This window comes from Canis aureus, chromosome 13 (genome assembly GCF_053574225.1).
Source record: "Canis aureus isolate CA01 chromosome 13, VMU_Caureus_v.1.0, whole genome shotgun sequence".
NCBI classification, from domain to species: Eukaryota; Metazoa; Chordata; class Mammalia; order Carnivora; family Canidae; genus Canis; species Canis aureus.
The window spans coordinates 29,489,878-29,505,498 of record NC_135623.1 but is presented as its reverse complement, the minus strand read 5'-3'; the positions used below and the strand labels follow the sequence as shown (position 1 = coordinate 29,505,498).

At 34.3% G+C, this 15,621-nt stretch overlaps 1 protein-coding gene across 3 annotated transcripts in view; it reads right to left on the bottom strand.

Annotated features, from left to right (window-relative positions):
- PTPRQ (protein tyrosine phosphatase receptor type Q) overlaps positions 1-15,621 on the bottom strand; it is a 246,333-nt gene that overhangs the window by 108,866 nt on the left and 121,846 nt on the right. For 2 of the 3 annotated variants that reach the window (XM_077845626.1, XM_077845628.1), the window contains 5 exons: positions 13,985-14,275; positions 13,451-13,726; positions 12,923-13,074; positions 9,004-9,145; positions 5,297-5,566 (listed from right to left, as the gene is read on the bottom strand). In XM_077845626.1, coding sequence (XP_077701752.1) covers positions 5,297-5,566; positions 9,004-9,145; positions 12,923-13,074; positions 13,451-13,726; positions 13,985-14,275 — 1,131 coding nt within the window. The remainder of the gene's footprint in view (positions 1-5,296; positions 5,567-9,003; positions 9,146-12,922; positions 13,075-13,450; positions 13,727-13,984; positions 14,276-15,621) is intronic. The other variant, XM_077845627.1, reaches the window with a different exon arrangement.

Genomic DNA, 15,621 nt, shown 5'->3' with positions numbered 1-15,621 from the left:
AGTTCAGTCCTGTGTGCATATGAACTTGCTGTAATATTTTTATTGGTACATATGATATATTTTGACATAAAATACTGTTAGAAGTACCAAGTTTTGGGGCCTTCATCTATATTTGCCCTATTCCAATGTTTGACTGTGACAGTGGAACCCGCTTAGACACTAAACTCTAATCTCCTCATAAATTCAGTCATCATGATGCATGTTTAACTGTGCCCAGATATGACCAAGTTTACACTGAGAAAAATACCCAATAATCCCTGGAAGGAATGTTAAGGTCAGACACCAGGCAGTGAGCGAGTGAGCCATATTTGATTTTACTTTACGTCAAAAATAAGTACAAAGTCAGTGACTCAGAGCTGACTATACACCGTGACTAATCTTAGACCACTATAAATTAGAACTTTGCAACAGCTATAAAACTGTTTCCATTCTGAACAATGAATCTCCAGTTCTTACTAATGTTTAATCAACAAACAATTCATGTGAACCCAGATAAAAGCATTTACCTAACAAATATTGTAATCAGAAATATAATTACATGCTAGACCTGAAACTTAATTTTAAAGATGAAAAATTTATTTAATTATTTTTGTAGTACTAATTAATACTTATGTTTCATATGAATGACTCTCCTTAATTAAAAATACTTCTACATTTGCATGGGAGAAAATATCTATAATTTTTCCTGGTGGAAATGTGGAAATAATAGTTTGCAATAGAATAAATCCCTTATGGAAAATTATAGATTTCATAAGAAAACAATTCATTTCTTTCTTCTACAAACATATGAGTGTCTGTAATTCCCAGGGTATCTGCTAGGAACTGTGAGTAAAAAAAAGACAAACTGGACATATACCCTGTGAGCAGAAAGTTTAAAACGGAATAGAGTAAATCTCTAATTTCAGCACTGTCCTACCCATGTATGTTGTTTAAATGTAGATGTTTTTTGTGAGTCTTACTTTCCAAATTCTGATTCCATAGGTCTGGAGTAGGGCCTGAGGGAAATACATTCTGATACAGGGAGTTAAAAGTCTAAACTTTGAGAAACATTTGTCTTCAGTGTGAGTACATAGCACACACAATCATGTATCTAATATCTGCCTAATTCATTGATATAGATTCCCTTCGGTTTTCACTCAAGTAGTCTTTAAACTCTGAGTTAAGATCCAATTCAAATACTTTTTATTTTTATTTTTTTTACAATTACCTGACATTCATGTGTCTCTATATCAAATGCACATTACTATTTTGATTATGTGTTCTACTAGACCGTGTTCTAGTAGATCCGTCTATCAGATTATGTGTTCTAGTAGATCCGTTCTACTAATGGAACTTCTGCTCTGTTCCTGTGATGAAGCAGTCATCTTGAATACCCATGGACTCTCTAACGAATCTTCTGCCTTGTTTTCAGTCTTGAACCTCTCATTTATCTCAGAATTGTTGGCCTGTCCTTTTTGTCCAGTTCTCTGAGACTAAACTTCTGTCCAATGATCAAGGCCATTTTACCTCATCCTAGACCACCTGATGCAGACCATCTGCCTGGATTTGACTATATTTCCTTCTGCCAGACGCTGAATAGCAATGGTCTGCTCCCTACCTACTAGGGAAATGCCTATCACTCCTTTCTAGAGATTTCTCATACTGCTTATTCTCACTGCTATCACCATCAAAGCTCATGGGTAATCTACTCCAATACTTCCCCAAATTTACAGAGAATCAGATCACCTAGAGAGATGCTTAAAAGTACAGAGCTGGGCATCACCTCTTGAGGCTATGATTCAGCAAGTCTGGAGTGAAGTCCAGGAATCTGTGGCTTTAAAGCTTAGCATGCCATTGAAGAATTTAAAATACACACACACATACACACACACACACACACACACACTTAAATTGGGCTTTTAAGAATGAATACAATTTTGTGTGACATAGAAAAGGAAAAGGACAATATAGCTTCAGGGAGCAAAGCAATTTGATCATGAGAAAGTGTTGAGTAGGTTTAAAAACAGAGAATCTAATCAATTATTACCCATAGCAAGTAGCAACAGCTTAATAAATGTTCTTTGAATTGAACACATGAAATCTAATGTACTGAAAAATGACGTTTGGCTAGAGGCATCAGCTAAATGAGGAAATGTAGTGGAGAAACATAAGAATGAAAAGCTAAATAGAAGCCAGATTTTCATTCGTGATCAATTCTGGGTGCATTTTCTAAACAAGAAAAAGTAAAACATTTGGAGTATCCTGGGCCATCTCCTTCACTTTGTGCCTTTCATTCTTATCTCTATGCTTCAAGTACCCAAATCTGCATGTTAGGATTGATACACCAACTAGTCCTTCAGCTGAAATTTTCTAACAATTTACCTATGTGCATTTGTGTGTGTGTGCGTGTGTATGTGTGTGTGTTTGTGAGAGACACAGAGAGAGAGAGAGAGAGAGAGAGGGAAAATGCAGGAGAAAGTAGAATGAACTGATGGAGTAATGTTCTAGAAAACATATGATATTGAAACAAACATAAGACGCTAGATTCCTGAAAAGAGGAAGGTAATGATGTCCCTGAGAAGCTATCTTGAGAGCATAAATAAAGATTTAAAATCTTTAAATATTGAAGGAGGTCAAGTCAGGATCACTGATTTTAATAAAATGAATAGTCACATCATTTACAGATGATACTGTTCAAAATGAAAGCAAGATTCTCCTATGGAAAATTGACAAAGTATAAACAAAGGATATATAGAAGATTATGGAGCAGCGAGGAGAGTTAGAAAAGGCAAATTTATAGCTAATATAGGTAAACCATTTCTGTTGTTTTTTTTTTAATACCACTGTTCATCAGCCAGTCTCTGATGAAAACAGTGAAATCCTCTCAGAGTTGGGAAGCCCCTGGAAGATGAGTCACAATGGCATGGCTTGAGATAGAAGGAGCAAGAGATAGGTGTTGCTGAAAAGCATTCATTCCAGCTGAACATGGAGACCACTGGAATCTAAAGAAGTGTTGCATCAGAAGCATAAGAAGAAAAGGGTGCTGATTAGGATGAGGAAACCAGGGAGAAGGTACACCATGTCTCAAAGCTCTGTGGTTTACTACCTCAAGGACAGAGAAGTAGAGTAAAATTGGGTGATGCTGATTTCAAAAGGAGGAAGGAATTAAAAGATGTTTCCAAGGTAACAGATCTGGATGTGCCAGAAGTAAACAATTATGCTATTACCCACAGCCTCTATTAGAGAGGACTTCCGGGGAAGTGGCATCATCAGGAAGGAATCAGACTTATGTTTATAAGCAGGTACAATACTGGAGAAGGTAGAAGGATGAAGGAGATTATGACGTAGGTCTGACCAGTGTCAGAGAGGGCAAGAGGTTTCTTCTTTGTGGACTAGAGCTTAGTGAACTGGATGTTTTTGTTCAAATAATATACAAGATAAGGGCTGATATATAGGAAAAGGAATAGATGAAAGAGTTTGGCAGCTATGGAATTCAGGAAAGCATCGCATCTAGAATTCTATAAAATCAATTAAGTAAAAAATGAGATACCACCTCACACCCATCAGAATGGCTAAAATTGACAAGTCAGGAAACAACAAATGTTGGTGAGGATGCAGAGAAAGGGGAACCCTCTTGCACTGCTGGTGGGAATACAAGCTGGTGCAGCCACTCTGGAAACAGTATGGAGGTACCTCAAGAAGTTAAAAATAGAGCTACCCTACAACCCAGCAACTGTACCACTAGGTATTTATCCCAAAGATACAAAAGTAGTGATCAAAACTATATCCCAATGTTTACAGCAGCAATGTTCACAATAGCCAAACTGTGGAAAGAGCCAAGATGTGTATATATATATATATGTATATATATATATATATACACACACACACATATATATTACATCTTCTTTACCCATTCAGCTGTTGATGTATAATATGGATATAATATAATATATATGTGATATATATCCATATATATATATATGGAATATTACTCAGCCATCAGAAAGGATGAAATCTTACCATTTACATTGATGTGGATGGAACTGGAGGGTATTATGCTGAGGGAAATAAGTCGATCAGAGAAAGAATTATAATATGGTTTCATGCATATGTGGAATATAAAAAACAGTGCAGAGGATCATAGGGGAAAGGAGGGAAAATGGGAAGAAATCAGAGAGGGAGACAAACTGAGAGTCTCTTAACTATAGGAAACAAACTAAGGGTTGCTGGAGGGGAGGTGGGTGGGGGATGGGGTAACTGGGTGATGGGCATTAAGGAGGGCACTTGATGTAATGAGCACTGGATATTCTATGCAACTGATGAACTACTGACCTCTACATCTGAAACTAATTATGTACTATATGTTGGATAATTGAACTTAATTAAAAAAAGAAAAATCAAAAAAGGGATAAATATCAAAATGCTTACATGTTTATTCCATATTTTAAATTATGATAAAGCATAATTTGATAAACTCAATTTGGATAATAAGAAATACATATTTGTGGAAACACAGTAGAGCAGATTTTCTCTTTTTTCCTCCTTTTAACCTCCTAATGTTGTGGAGAGGGGTCAATGTACTACATGGCTGGTACTCAGGTAACACATGTCATAAAAATGTGTGTGTTACATTCTTAAATATTTCTTCCATATCATTAGATAAATGTGCCATAAGGACAAATACCATATGAATTCACTCATATGTGAAATTTAAGAAACAAAACAGATGAACAGGGGCCCCTGGGTGGCTCAGTCGGTTAAGCGGCAGCCCTCAGCTTGCTTGGGTCATAGTCCAGGGGTCCTGGGATGGAGCCCCATGTCAGGGTCCCTGCTCAGCAGGGAGCCTGCTTCTCCTTCTCCCTCTGCCCCTTTCCCAGCTCTCTCTCTCTCAAATAAATAAAATCCTAAAAAACAAAAACAAAAACAAACCTAGATTAACAGAGGAGAAAAAAAAGAAAAGAGAGAGAGAGAGGCAAACCAGAAAACAAACTCTTGATTAAAGAGACCAAACTGAGGGTTGCTGGGAGGGAGACAGGCAGGGGTATAGATTAAATGGATGATGGGTTATTAAGGAGAGCACTTGTGATGAGCACCGGGTGTTGCATGTAAATGATGAATCACTGAATTCTACAACTAAAACTAATATTACATTGACTCTTAACTGGAATTTAAATAAAAATGTGAAAGAAAAAAGATTATGGATGGTATCGACAAATGTCTGACACAGGCCACAAACAATGACTTGTTTCAGGTTAGGTACCTTTTTCAGGTAAATTACCTGTTTCAGATTAATTATATGTTTCACAATAGTTACCTGCTTCGGGTAGTGTGCTGATGTTGCATGTTTTTTCATCACCTTCACCTGCTGAGGTTGAAGCTCTTATTTTAAAGACATATGAGGTATTGGCAAGAAGTTTCATGAAAGTATACATATGATTTTGGGGAGAGACTTTTGTAGAATTCCTTTCAACTGTTACCAGATAATGTGTAATTATTCCATTTGCCTTTTTTGGTGGATCCCACTTCACTAAAGCTGACCGCCAGCTAGTTGCCATACACTGTATGTTCTGTACAACATCTGGAACTTAAAAGACAAACAAATGCCCAAAGTTAAAATTTACATACATCTAGTAAATGATTTCAATGTGTGATTGCTAGATAAAATCATGTTAAGGAGTTGAGACCAAATAAAAATTTAATATGACAGCCTTGCAATGTGTGCTCAATAAGTTGACATAAACTAAATCAAATGGCAGTTGGCTCATTTTCTAGGCTATTATGTTAATCCTTACAATACTGAGACAATCACTGAATATTTTCCTAGGGCCCAAGCACCTATCATCCTCAAATCCTTAAAAGTAGCTAATTGGACAGCCTCAAACTCAGGCAGTGGTTGTAGCCTACTCATTTTCTCTCTTAAACAGAAAGGAGCAGTCTTACCGATACTTTTTCTATGGAACCTTTTAATGCAAGACATAGATGTAGATACCTCCATGATGTGGTACATCTGGGCCTAACCGTGTTTGGAGTTAGGTAGTCAGGGCCAGCTAAGATAAAACAGCACCAACATCCAGTTTTGCAGCTTGGATAGGAACACACTAACTTTCTGCTTTGTAGCCTTTGCAGAAATGGCTTCTGCAAAACATCCTAAAATAAGACAACCACAAAGCATTTGTCAATATTATGGGCAAGGGGCAGTTAAGACATAAGCCCCCAGATACCAGGCAAAAAAATTACCATCAGCACATTGATATTAACCTAATAGGTAGACTGTGATCAAAGCCCTGGTTGGCACAACTCGGCACACCCTGGTTGCTTAAGATAGTTCTGCAAAAGAGCTCATAAAAAAACCCTAAACTTAGAAACCTCGAGGGCAATCCTCTCGGGTCCCCTCCCTCTCCTGGAGCTTTGTACTATTGCTCAATAAACTGCTTTACTGCCCACCACCCTTCATCTGGTCCATCTCTTCATTCTTCAAAAGAGGCATGACCAAGAACCACGAGTGCTAAAGGTGGAGAATTCCCACAACAACAGTACTAGGAAACTTGCAATCAGTTTAGGGATCTTGTTTTTACAATTGGTAGGCTTCTTTGGAAAAATTGTGAAGAACTGATCTCTCAGTGTCTTTTTAAAAATCATTGGAGGGAATATTTAAATCAGTCCCAGGTTCTAATTCAGTTCCAGTGTTTTTCCTAGAACTTCCATGAATTTACTTGGAAGTAACCCAATTTCTCAAAGGTCTACTATACCTGGTGTACCTGGCACCACACACAAAAGTGACTGCAGATTGGAGAGATTGGCTACTTCCCAAGGAAATGTCCAGTTAGTTAACATCCCCTAATGTCAGCATAGCTTTTCCTAATTTAGTAAAAACAGGATGCTAGAAGGTAAATTTGCATATAGTCAATTTGTGGATGATAAACAAGTAGTGAAACAACTTGCTGTCATTATGCAAAACATAGTTATTTAAACAATACTCGAGTTAATCTTTGATTTGTCTAAAGTTCTCTCCTCTGACCTAAATTTATCTTTACAAATTCTTCCTCTGTAAAGTAAAGGCGTCAGAACTGAAGGAGACTGCTTAAGGAATCTGTGGCATTTAAAATTAAAGAAAAGACCATTTCTCAAATGCTCTAGGGTTCTGGCAATTAAATATTATTTGCTTCCTTATTTTCAAAAACGTAATAATATTTTCATAAAATAATTTAAGAAGCAGTTGATACTTTGCTTGAGTTTATAAAAAAAGATTTTTGTGACTATTTCACTGATTCTGTAAATTGAAAATCAACCAGCTGATATTTAATCTTTAAGTTGAAAAAAACTATTTAAGCAATCAAGGCATAGAATTTTATGCAGTAATTTTATTTTATTTATAAAAATATTTATTGGATTACTGTCTACAAGATTAGCCTTGATTTTTACTAAACTGATACATGTGTATTGTTAAAATGCTTTTCTTCTTTATAGGTTTAGCATTTGTATATAAATTATCATTTAAAATACACCCATTTCCTATAGTTATGTCCACCCTTCACTAGAGGTCAGAAACTGAAGTGCTAGTTCAACTTCTTCACTGATTTTTTCAGACCTTTTAAATCTAAACTTCCTGAATCATGGTTTCTTCATCTGTAAAGGAGAATGGGGCAACAGTAATATTTTCTTTTTTGAGCACTAAATGTGCATCCAACATACTAATAGGAGCTTTATGTGGATCTTTTCAAATATTTTCCACAACAACCTTATAGGTGGCTACTGCTAATATGTGTTTCTTTTCAGTTAAGAACATAGAGGCTCAGAGGAGTCATAAGTCTTTGCAGTTATATAGCTACTAAGTCATGGAGCTTGGATTCAAACACAGACACTCTGACTTCAAAGCATGTACTTTTATCCACAATAAATACTGTTTTCTTAGCCTGTCTTACAGGAATGCTATGGAAAAAAAAGTCTCAGATATTCACAAATGCATGCAAAAATGATTAATGTATCAATAAGTGCTCTCCAGTTTCAATTTAGAGATTCACTAAAGTAAGAGAAAATACATCTCAAGGTACAGAGAAAAGATAACTAGAGTAAGATCTTGTGCTCATTCAATAATCATTGATTAAAAAAAAAAGTGAGGAAGAGGTGCCTCTAAATGTATGGTCCAGTTGAGAGAAGGAAAGTGCATTTCTCAGCCATCTATTAAATAGATCATAAATGAAAACTATCCAGTACACAAACAAGGGGGAGCTATGGCACACAGGTGACATGTAGGTAAGCTGTTTAATTAGATCAGGAGTATTTCATAGTCTTCATAATCCCCTCCACATGTTACAAATGGCCTATAGGAAAGTGAAGCTTACATACTGACCAGTGGCCCTCACGTGTCACAATACATCTTCTTAAAAAAAAAATCAGTATCACTTCATGGAAATATAAAACAACTTGTTAAAAGTGACTACTGGCTTGTTTCTCCTCCTTCCCCCCAACCCTAGCTGTCTCAGTTGATACTGAGAATTTAAGAAACAAAACAAATAAGCAGAGGGAAATAAAAATGGGGAGAGAGGCAAAGCAAGAAACAGACTCTTACTTATAGAGAACTGAGGGTTAGCAGAGGGGAAGTGTGTGGGGGATGGGTTAAATAGGTGATGGGGATTAAGGAGTGTACTTGAGATGAGCATAAGGTGATATACAGAAGTCCTGAATCACCTTACTGTACACTTGAAACTAATATCACACTGTATGTTAACTAACTGGAATTTAGATACAATTTTTTATAAAAAAAAATTAGGCAATTTTCACAGATATCTAGAAAACTGCTCTGTTCCTAAACTATTCCTTTATTTCAATGTCCTTAGTTCAAAAGGAAAAACTTCATGCAAATATATATATATTTGCTTCCAGCCTACTGTTAAAGCACTGAAATTCAACTTCTCTTTAAAAGCATTATTAAATAATAATCCTTTATCACATAAACCAAAAAGAAGGGGAAAGTGTTCAATACAAACTGAAACATTTTAGGATCAAAAACTTGTGTCTCACCTGATTCTTGAGTTGTGAATTTTACTACATTACTAAATTGATTGCCATTTCCGACTTTTGTAAAGGCAGATACGCTGATAGAATAAGTGCTGACTGGTTCCAGTCCAAAAAGTTGGGCTTCAGTTTGAACACCTGAAATGTTCTGAAAAGCAGAAAAGAATTATTTGTCACAATGCATGACTAAAAATTTGTTAACTAGAAGAAATATTTTATTATATTGAAGTTATGCATTCTACGTTTAATAAGTGTATTTTCAGTTAAAACATACATTAAACATTTGTGTGTGTGTGTGTGCCACAGGGTGTTCTCAGATGATGATCTAGGATGAACTAGGCACTCTCTCAACCCTGAAGAATCTCATAATGGCCATGTTTTTAATTTCTTTTTAACACTAGAGTATTTTGTTTTTATTTTGTCTCCCTAACACGTGCTTGGATTAATACGCTTATTACTTCCTTCAAATTTTCAAAAATTGGAGTGCCCAATTTAAATCAAACTTACGTGTAGTCAGCGATATTAGATTTTCCTTGAATTCATCTAGAGTCATTGTTTAATACTCGGTAACATTCTATGTAAATTAATTTATTTGTCAGCTACTTCATGCCAGGCATTGGGAATATACAGTTAATAAAACAAAACCCCTACTCTCATGAAGCTTAAATTACAAGTTTTCTCAGACCACTCCTAAATTCCTAATTTTACCCAATCTCTTAGGAAAGTGAAAAAAATGAATAGCTACAGCTGCTCAAGGAAAGATATGCTTTCTCATAGAAAAACTTACCATTAAGTATAAAGTCTTCATTTAAAGACTATTGTTAAAACTGAGACATTAGTTAAAACTAATCTGTTATCCTCATGGAAAGAGAAGACAACCTCCTATGATGGTATAATTTTTAAAATACCGCATATTATCCGATCCAAAATACAAACCACTTTGATTTCTTTATTAAACATCTCAGTAAAAAAAAAAAAAAAAAAAAAAAAAATCTCAGTAATAGAAATTTATCAAGAATACTCACAGGCCACTTACAGTTTAATCACATTTTAAATTAAGTCATATTTCAAATTAATATTCCAAGTCATTCGTATACTGCAGGGACTCACCGTATTACAGTATTTCCTGTCATTCTTTCATGCTTATTATTTATAAAGCATGGTGTTAGATAACCAGGAGATTTTAAAGATACATATATAAGAGGTATATGGTTCTTGTCATCAAGGAATTTTTATATGAATCAAAGAAATCTCTACACAGTGACACCTGGCTGTCTCAGTGGTTTGGCATCTGCTGTCAACTATTGGGAAAAACTGACATAGATTTGTAAAGAGTGCCATAGCTAATAAATCTTTTTCCCCCTTTTGAAATTATCTTTCTTTCTTCCCTGTTCACAAAAGTAACCATGAATCACTACTAAGTGTCACAAAGAAAGAACTTAAAGGAAATATTTACCCATGATGCCAATATTTAGAGATACTACTATTGGTATTGTGAAGTACATTCTTTTAGATTTTTGATCCTGGAGTCCCGAGATTGAGTTCAGCATCAGGTTCCCTGCAGGGAGCCTGCATCTCCATCTGCGTCTCTTACGAGTAAGTAAATAAAATCTTTTTTTTTTTTAAAGAAATCTCTAAACAAATGTTTACCGAGAAGGAATTAAACACAACTCAGGTAAATTTTAATTTGGATTAGGAAGGGCTCATACCCAGAGAAATGACTGAGATTATAATAAAAAAGTGAGCAGTTTACTGGATAGTGACTTACATGAGTAAATTGTAAGAGGGAGACATGAGTGAGGAATATTTCTAAACATTTAAACAGAACGTTTTACTGAATAAACAATTTCTCTCCATATATGTTAATGACCCAAGTTATGAGTAGACTTGGATTTCACTTATCTCGATCACATTGAATCGACTGTGACGATGGGAACATTTGAGGTGGTTTTGGAAATATTCTGCTTCCATAAACCCACATATAATTTTAAAAAGATAAAAAGCTAAAAAGAAAAAGAAGTAGAAAGAGGCAAAGGAAGACACAGAAAGGAAAGTAGGAAAATCAACTCAGACAGGAAAAAAAAAAAAAAGGAGGCATGAAGTAGGGGTAAAGGAACTTAAAAATTAGACTCTGAAAGAGTGCCTAGGGGGCTCAGTCAGTTAAGCGCTGACTTTTGGTTTTTGCTTAGGTCATGATCTCAGGGTCCTGAAATTGAGCCCCTGGGCTCCACCTCAGCAAGGGGTCTGTTTCTTCCCCTCTCCTCATGCTCAGGCACATGTACTCTCTCTCAAAAATAAATACTAAAAAAAGAAAAGAAGACTATGAAAATCGACAGAAGAGAAAACGAATGTAAAAAGGAGTAACTATATGTAGTAAATTTTAGAGAAAAACTATACCTTACAAGTTGTAAATTTAATACTTTATGGTATTAAGATTATATGTTTGCTACAAGCACAATTTTAACTATAGCATTTCTACTGAAAAATCAAGATATCTAAAAAATCTTAGAATAAAACTTATTCTCATATTCAAGTAAAGGTATACCATCCTTTCATACTTAGTGCCAAGACAGTGCTGGATGGTTTTTTTTTTTTTTAATCTTTTAAACTGAGTTCAATGACAACGAGGCTAACACATTTATCATGTGCTAAAGATTATTCTAAATGCTGGATACAGATTTTCCCCTTATAATCCTCACTTTTTAATGTATGCAATCTTTATAGATCTCCTTTTGCACTTGAAGAAGCTCAGTCAGAAGAGGTGAAGTAACTGCCATAATGTAGCACATTAAGTCTCAAAATGTGATTGCAGTAAGAAAATGATTGCGTTTTCCTTTTTGATGTCCATTTCCCAATGACCCATACAGATAAAGCAAACAAGAAACGGGAAGATGTTAAGATTAGACTGAGGATAGATATTAGAGGGCTAGAGACTTAGCATCATTAACAGAATTTCACACTTCTGGGGAAGATATTTCACATTTACGGAGTAGAAGAATTCAAATTCTACTCAGCCTATCAGATTTTAAGATAATATCTTGATTTCAGGAAAGAAAGCCGATGTTCTTTATGACATAACCTTAACAGTTGCTTTTGCTTTTTACTATTCACTTTGTAAGCTACCTACACCATGAAAATGATTTACCATCAGCAATAAATTGTAATGCATATAATATTGGGGAACAATGTTAACTGCAGAGTTTTTCACTCTTCTTGATGTAACTAAAGAAGAGCATTCCAGTACTTCACTTGCCTTTGGAAAAAAAATAAAAATATTTTCTTAAATAAATGCCAATGATAAAACATATTTTGGCAACTAAATGCTAAAAATCATACAACTATATTTGAGATTCTTTGTTATATCAGTTCTTTGGATATTTTTCACTGATTCTGGAACCTAAAAATGGAGGAGGAAAAGGGTATTTAGTGTTGCAGACTAATTAGCATTGAAAAGAAAATAATAATGATATATATTAAGAGACCAATTAGTGTGGGATTATATTCTATCAGGGAAGATGTCCAGTAGTCCAGTATAAATCTTTTCTGAAAAGTTAAAAACACTCACTTGTTATCTATCTTAACAATAAATAGAAATATATTGCATGTAAGATAATAACAGTTTTTAAATAGTCTGAAAAAAATTGTCATATACTTTCCAGCATTAACAAAATCATGCAATTATTTCTTAACTCGTATCTAGAAGTTGTGAATTCTAAGTAAATTGCTCTGCAAAGCATTCAGCTTCCATATCTGACAAATGCTTTCTGTGTTTTCCAAAAACATCCTTAAATTGTAGGGAAAAAAGATTATTTAAAAAGATGATCCTTGTTTAATTTAAAGCTATCCATTTTCCCCTGCAAGTCAAAAGATTTTAATTCAATTTTAGAATTTTTGAAATTAACATATACTATTATAATCAACCTACCTTATAAAATACAGTATCAGTTTCATGTTCATGAATTTTTAAACTATATATTTTAACAAGACCGCCTGGAACAGGACTTGGGTTCCATTTCAGCCATACAAAGTCTGAAGTATAGTTGATTAAAGTCAAATTTTGAGGAGGTGCTAAAGGCACTGCAGGAAAACACATTATAAAACATATTCATAACATTTTTAGCATAAAAATATCATTTTGACTTTAGCTTCTTGAAGATACTAGTTAAGAAAGATTTCTAAAATGATCATGTTTTAACTTCAGAAATAAATAGCATCAGTAATTACGTTATTATACTGGGAACTCAGTAGTTCCAAAGTAGTTTTAAACAAGCACTTCATTCTGAAGCTTGAACTAAAAAAAAAAAAAAAAAAAAAAAAAATCAGCAAAGTAGATGAATAGCTGTAAGCCTGTTACAAATAGAAAATTGAATATCCTTTCAATTTCCATGCTGTTCCTTAAAAAGACAGAGCTGCAACAGTGAAATCATTTGAAGAGGTATGGATTCGGGCTTACCTGACTCATCTGTGTAAAAGAAAAGAGTACTGGAAGGACCAAGTCCTTTTACAGTTCTTGCAGCAGCAAAAAAACTATATAATGTAAATGGTGAAAGCTCTTCCAATATTAGATAGTTATCAGAGGTAATGAAAGAATAATTTTCATTTGGTCCTTGTAAAGTTAAATCATAACTTATTATTGCACCATTTGGCTTTACTGGGGGATCCCAGGATAAAAGAACTGAGGTAGAGGAAAGGTTTTTAAAAGTGTTGATTATTGGTGAAGTTTCTGGGACTATAAAAGAAAAAAAGAATATTAAATGAAAAAAAATTGAATTAGCATTAAAAAGAAGAGGTCTTGATAATCATGGGGCTTAAGTTTATTAGCAGATAATTATTTTAATTTAAAAAACTTTATGTTTATTGAAAGGCTAATTATTTGAGAAACAACAGATTCAATATAATTATAAGAATAATGTTATCTATCAGAAAGCAATATAAATAAGAGAACAGCAACAATCTGCTTAAAAGGCAATAAAAGGGTCCAGCCTACCATCTTCCTCAGTTTTGATGTGTAGCTGGGCAGTATAGGTATCAGAGAATCCCTTTTCTGTTGATGGAGTGATTTTTAATATATAATCAGCATATTTTTCCAGATTATCAAAATACATGCTTCTCTCATACGTAACAAGAAGTGGTCTCACGTGGCGAGGAGTCTGCTGTAAGCTCAGAGAAACATAGTAGAAGACTAGACCATTTGGTTGAGATGGTGGGCTCCAGCTTACATTTATTGCAGTTGACGAAATGGACTCGTAAGTTAGGTTTCCAACAAACCCTTCAGGTACTATGGTAGGTAATGTGCAAAATATAAAAATTATCAGTCACCCTAAGTAAAATTTAAGTAGATTCACAAACCAAGGGTAATTGTTGAAATGGCATCTTTAACATTATCAGCTCTTATGTTGTTTAAATGCAGATATAGTAAATACCACCTATTATAAAATAACATTACAAAGTAATTATATTAAAAATGATTCAAAATATAAAAAACCCTGTCATCTTTAATATGTGTGAGAATTTTTTTATATAGTATTCTCTTGTCTTTTCTTTCCTACAATATGGAGATAATCTGTGCATATATATACATGTATGACTGTTTATATACTCAGATATTTAAGTATTTGATAATTTATATTGTTCCAACAATAGTTTAATTTTCTTTCTTCTAAAGATTATCTTTATTAAACATATACCACATCTAGGACTTCTCACCTGGAACAGTGCACAGTGTTTATGTGGTGCTGTTAAGAGTCACTGATAAAATTTATAGATTGGTGAAAATATGGGGAGAGATCTGCATTTACAGAATGTTTGAAATGACACTGACCACATACTGCACTGAAACACTTTGCTAGAGACTCTGCAAGCACATGTTTGCACGTTTTTTTTTTTCGTATCTTATTCTGTTGCTCAATGTGTAAACTATCCAAAAGGTTGTTCTAACAAGGAAAGCATTTACTCCCACTTTTAATGTCTGTCAGTTTACAATCTTAAGACAATAAACATGGAATCTTACTCTCAGCAGAAGTTTAGGTCAATATCATTTCTCAATATGAGACTAGTCCTTAAGAAATAAATCGACACCAGAAACAAGAAGAAGAAATAGGCAATGATTTATGCATCACTGTATTCTTGAAGCTGAAACCTAAAAAAAATCAAGTACTTCAATCATTATGTTTTTCTGAATACTCAGCACAAACAGGATACTGCTGAAGCTGCATAGAAGAAACTTCTGAGGTTAATAAAGTAAAGGTATTTCGGTCATATGAGTCAAAATCACAGTAAGAACAAAGATGCTGTATAGAGTCCTATGTGTATTCAAAGGCTGAAATGGAAAGAAGTTGCTAGATTTTTTTTTAAGGTAGTTCCTAAAGCAAAGGGACAAGAATATTAAGTATTGGAAAACCCATCCACGTATACAACAGTGGTTTTCTACTTCTTTCTTCTTCCAGCTTATAACTGCATGGCTGTGACATCCTTTGAAGCAACAAAAGTGACAGTTTTCATGAATGGTAGCAGTTTTTATGAATAGATAAGGCTGTTATCATTGTAATAATTTTATAGCTACATCAAATGCATTTTCAAACTTCTATAATAACTAGTTAAATGTTCCTAAATAAATTACAGATT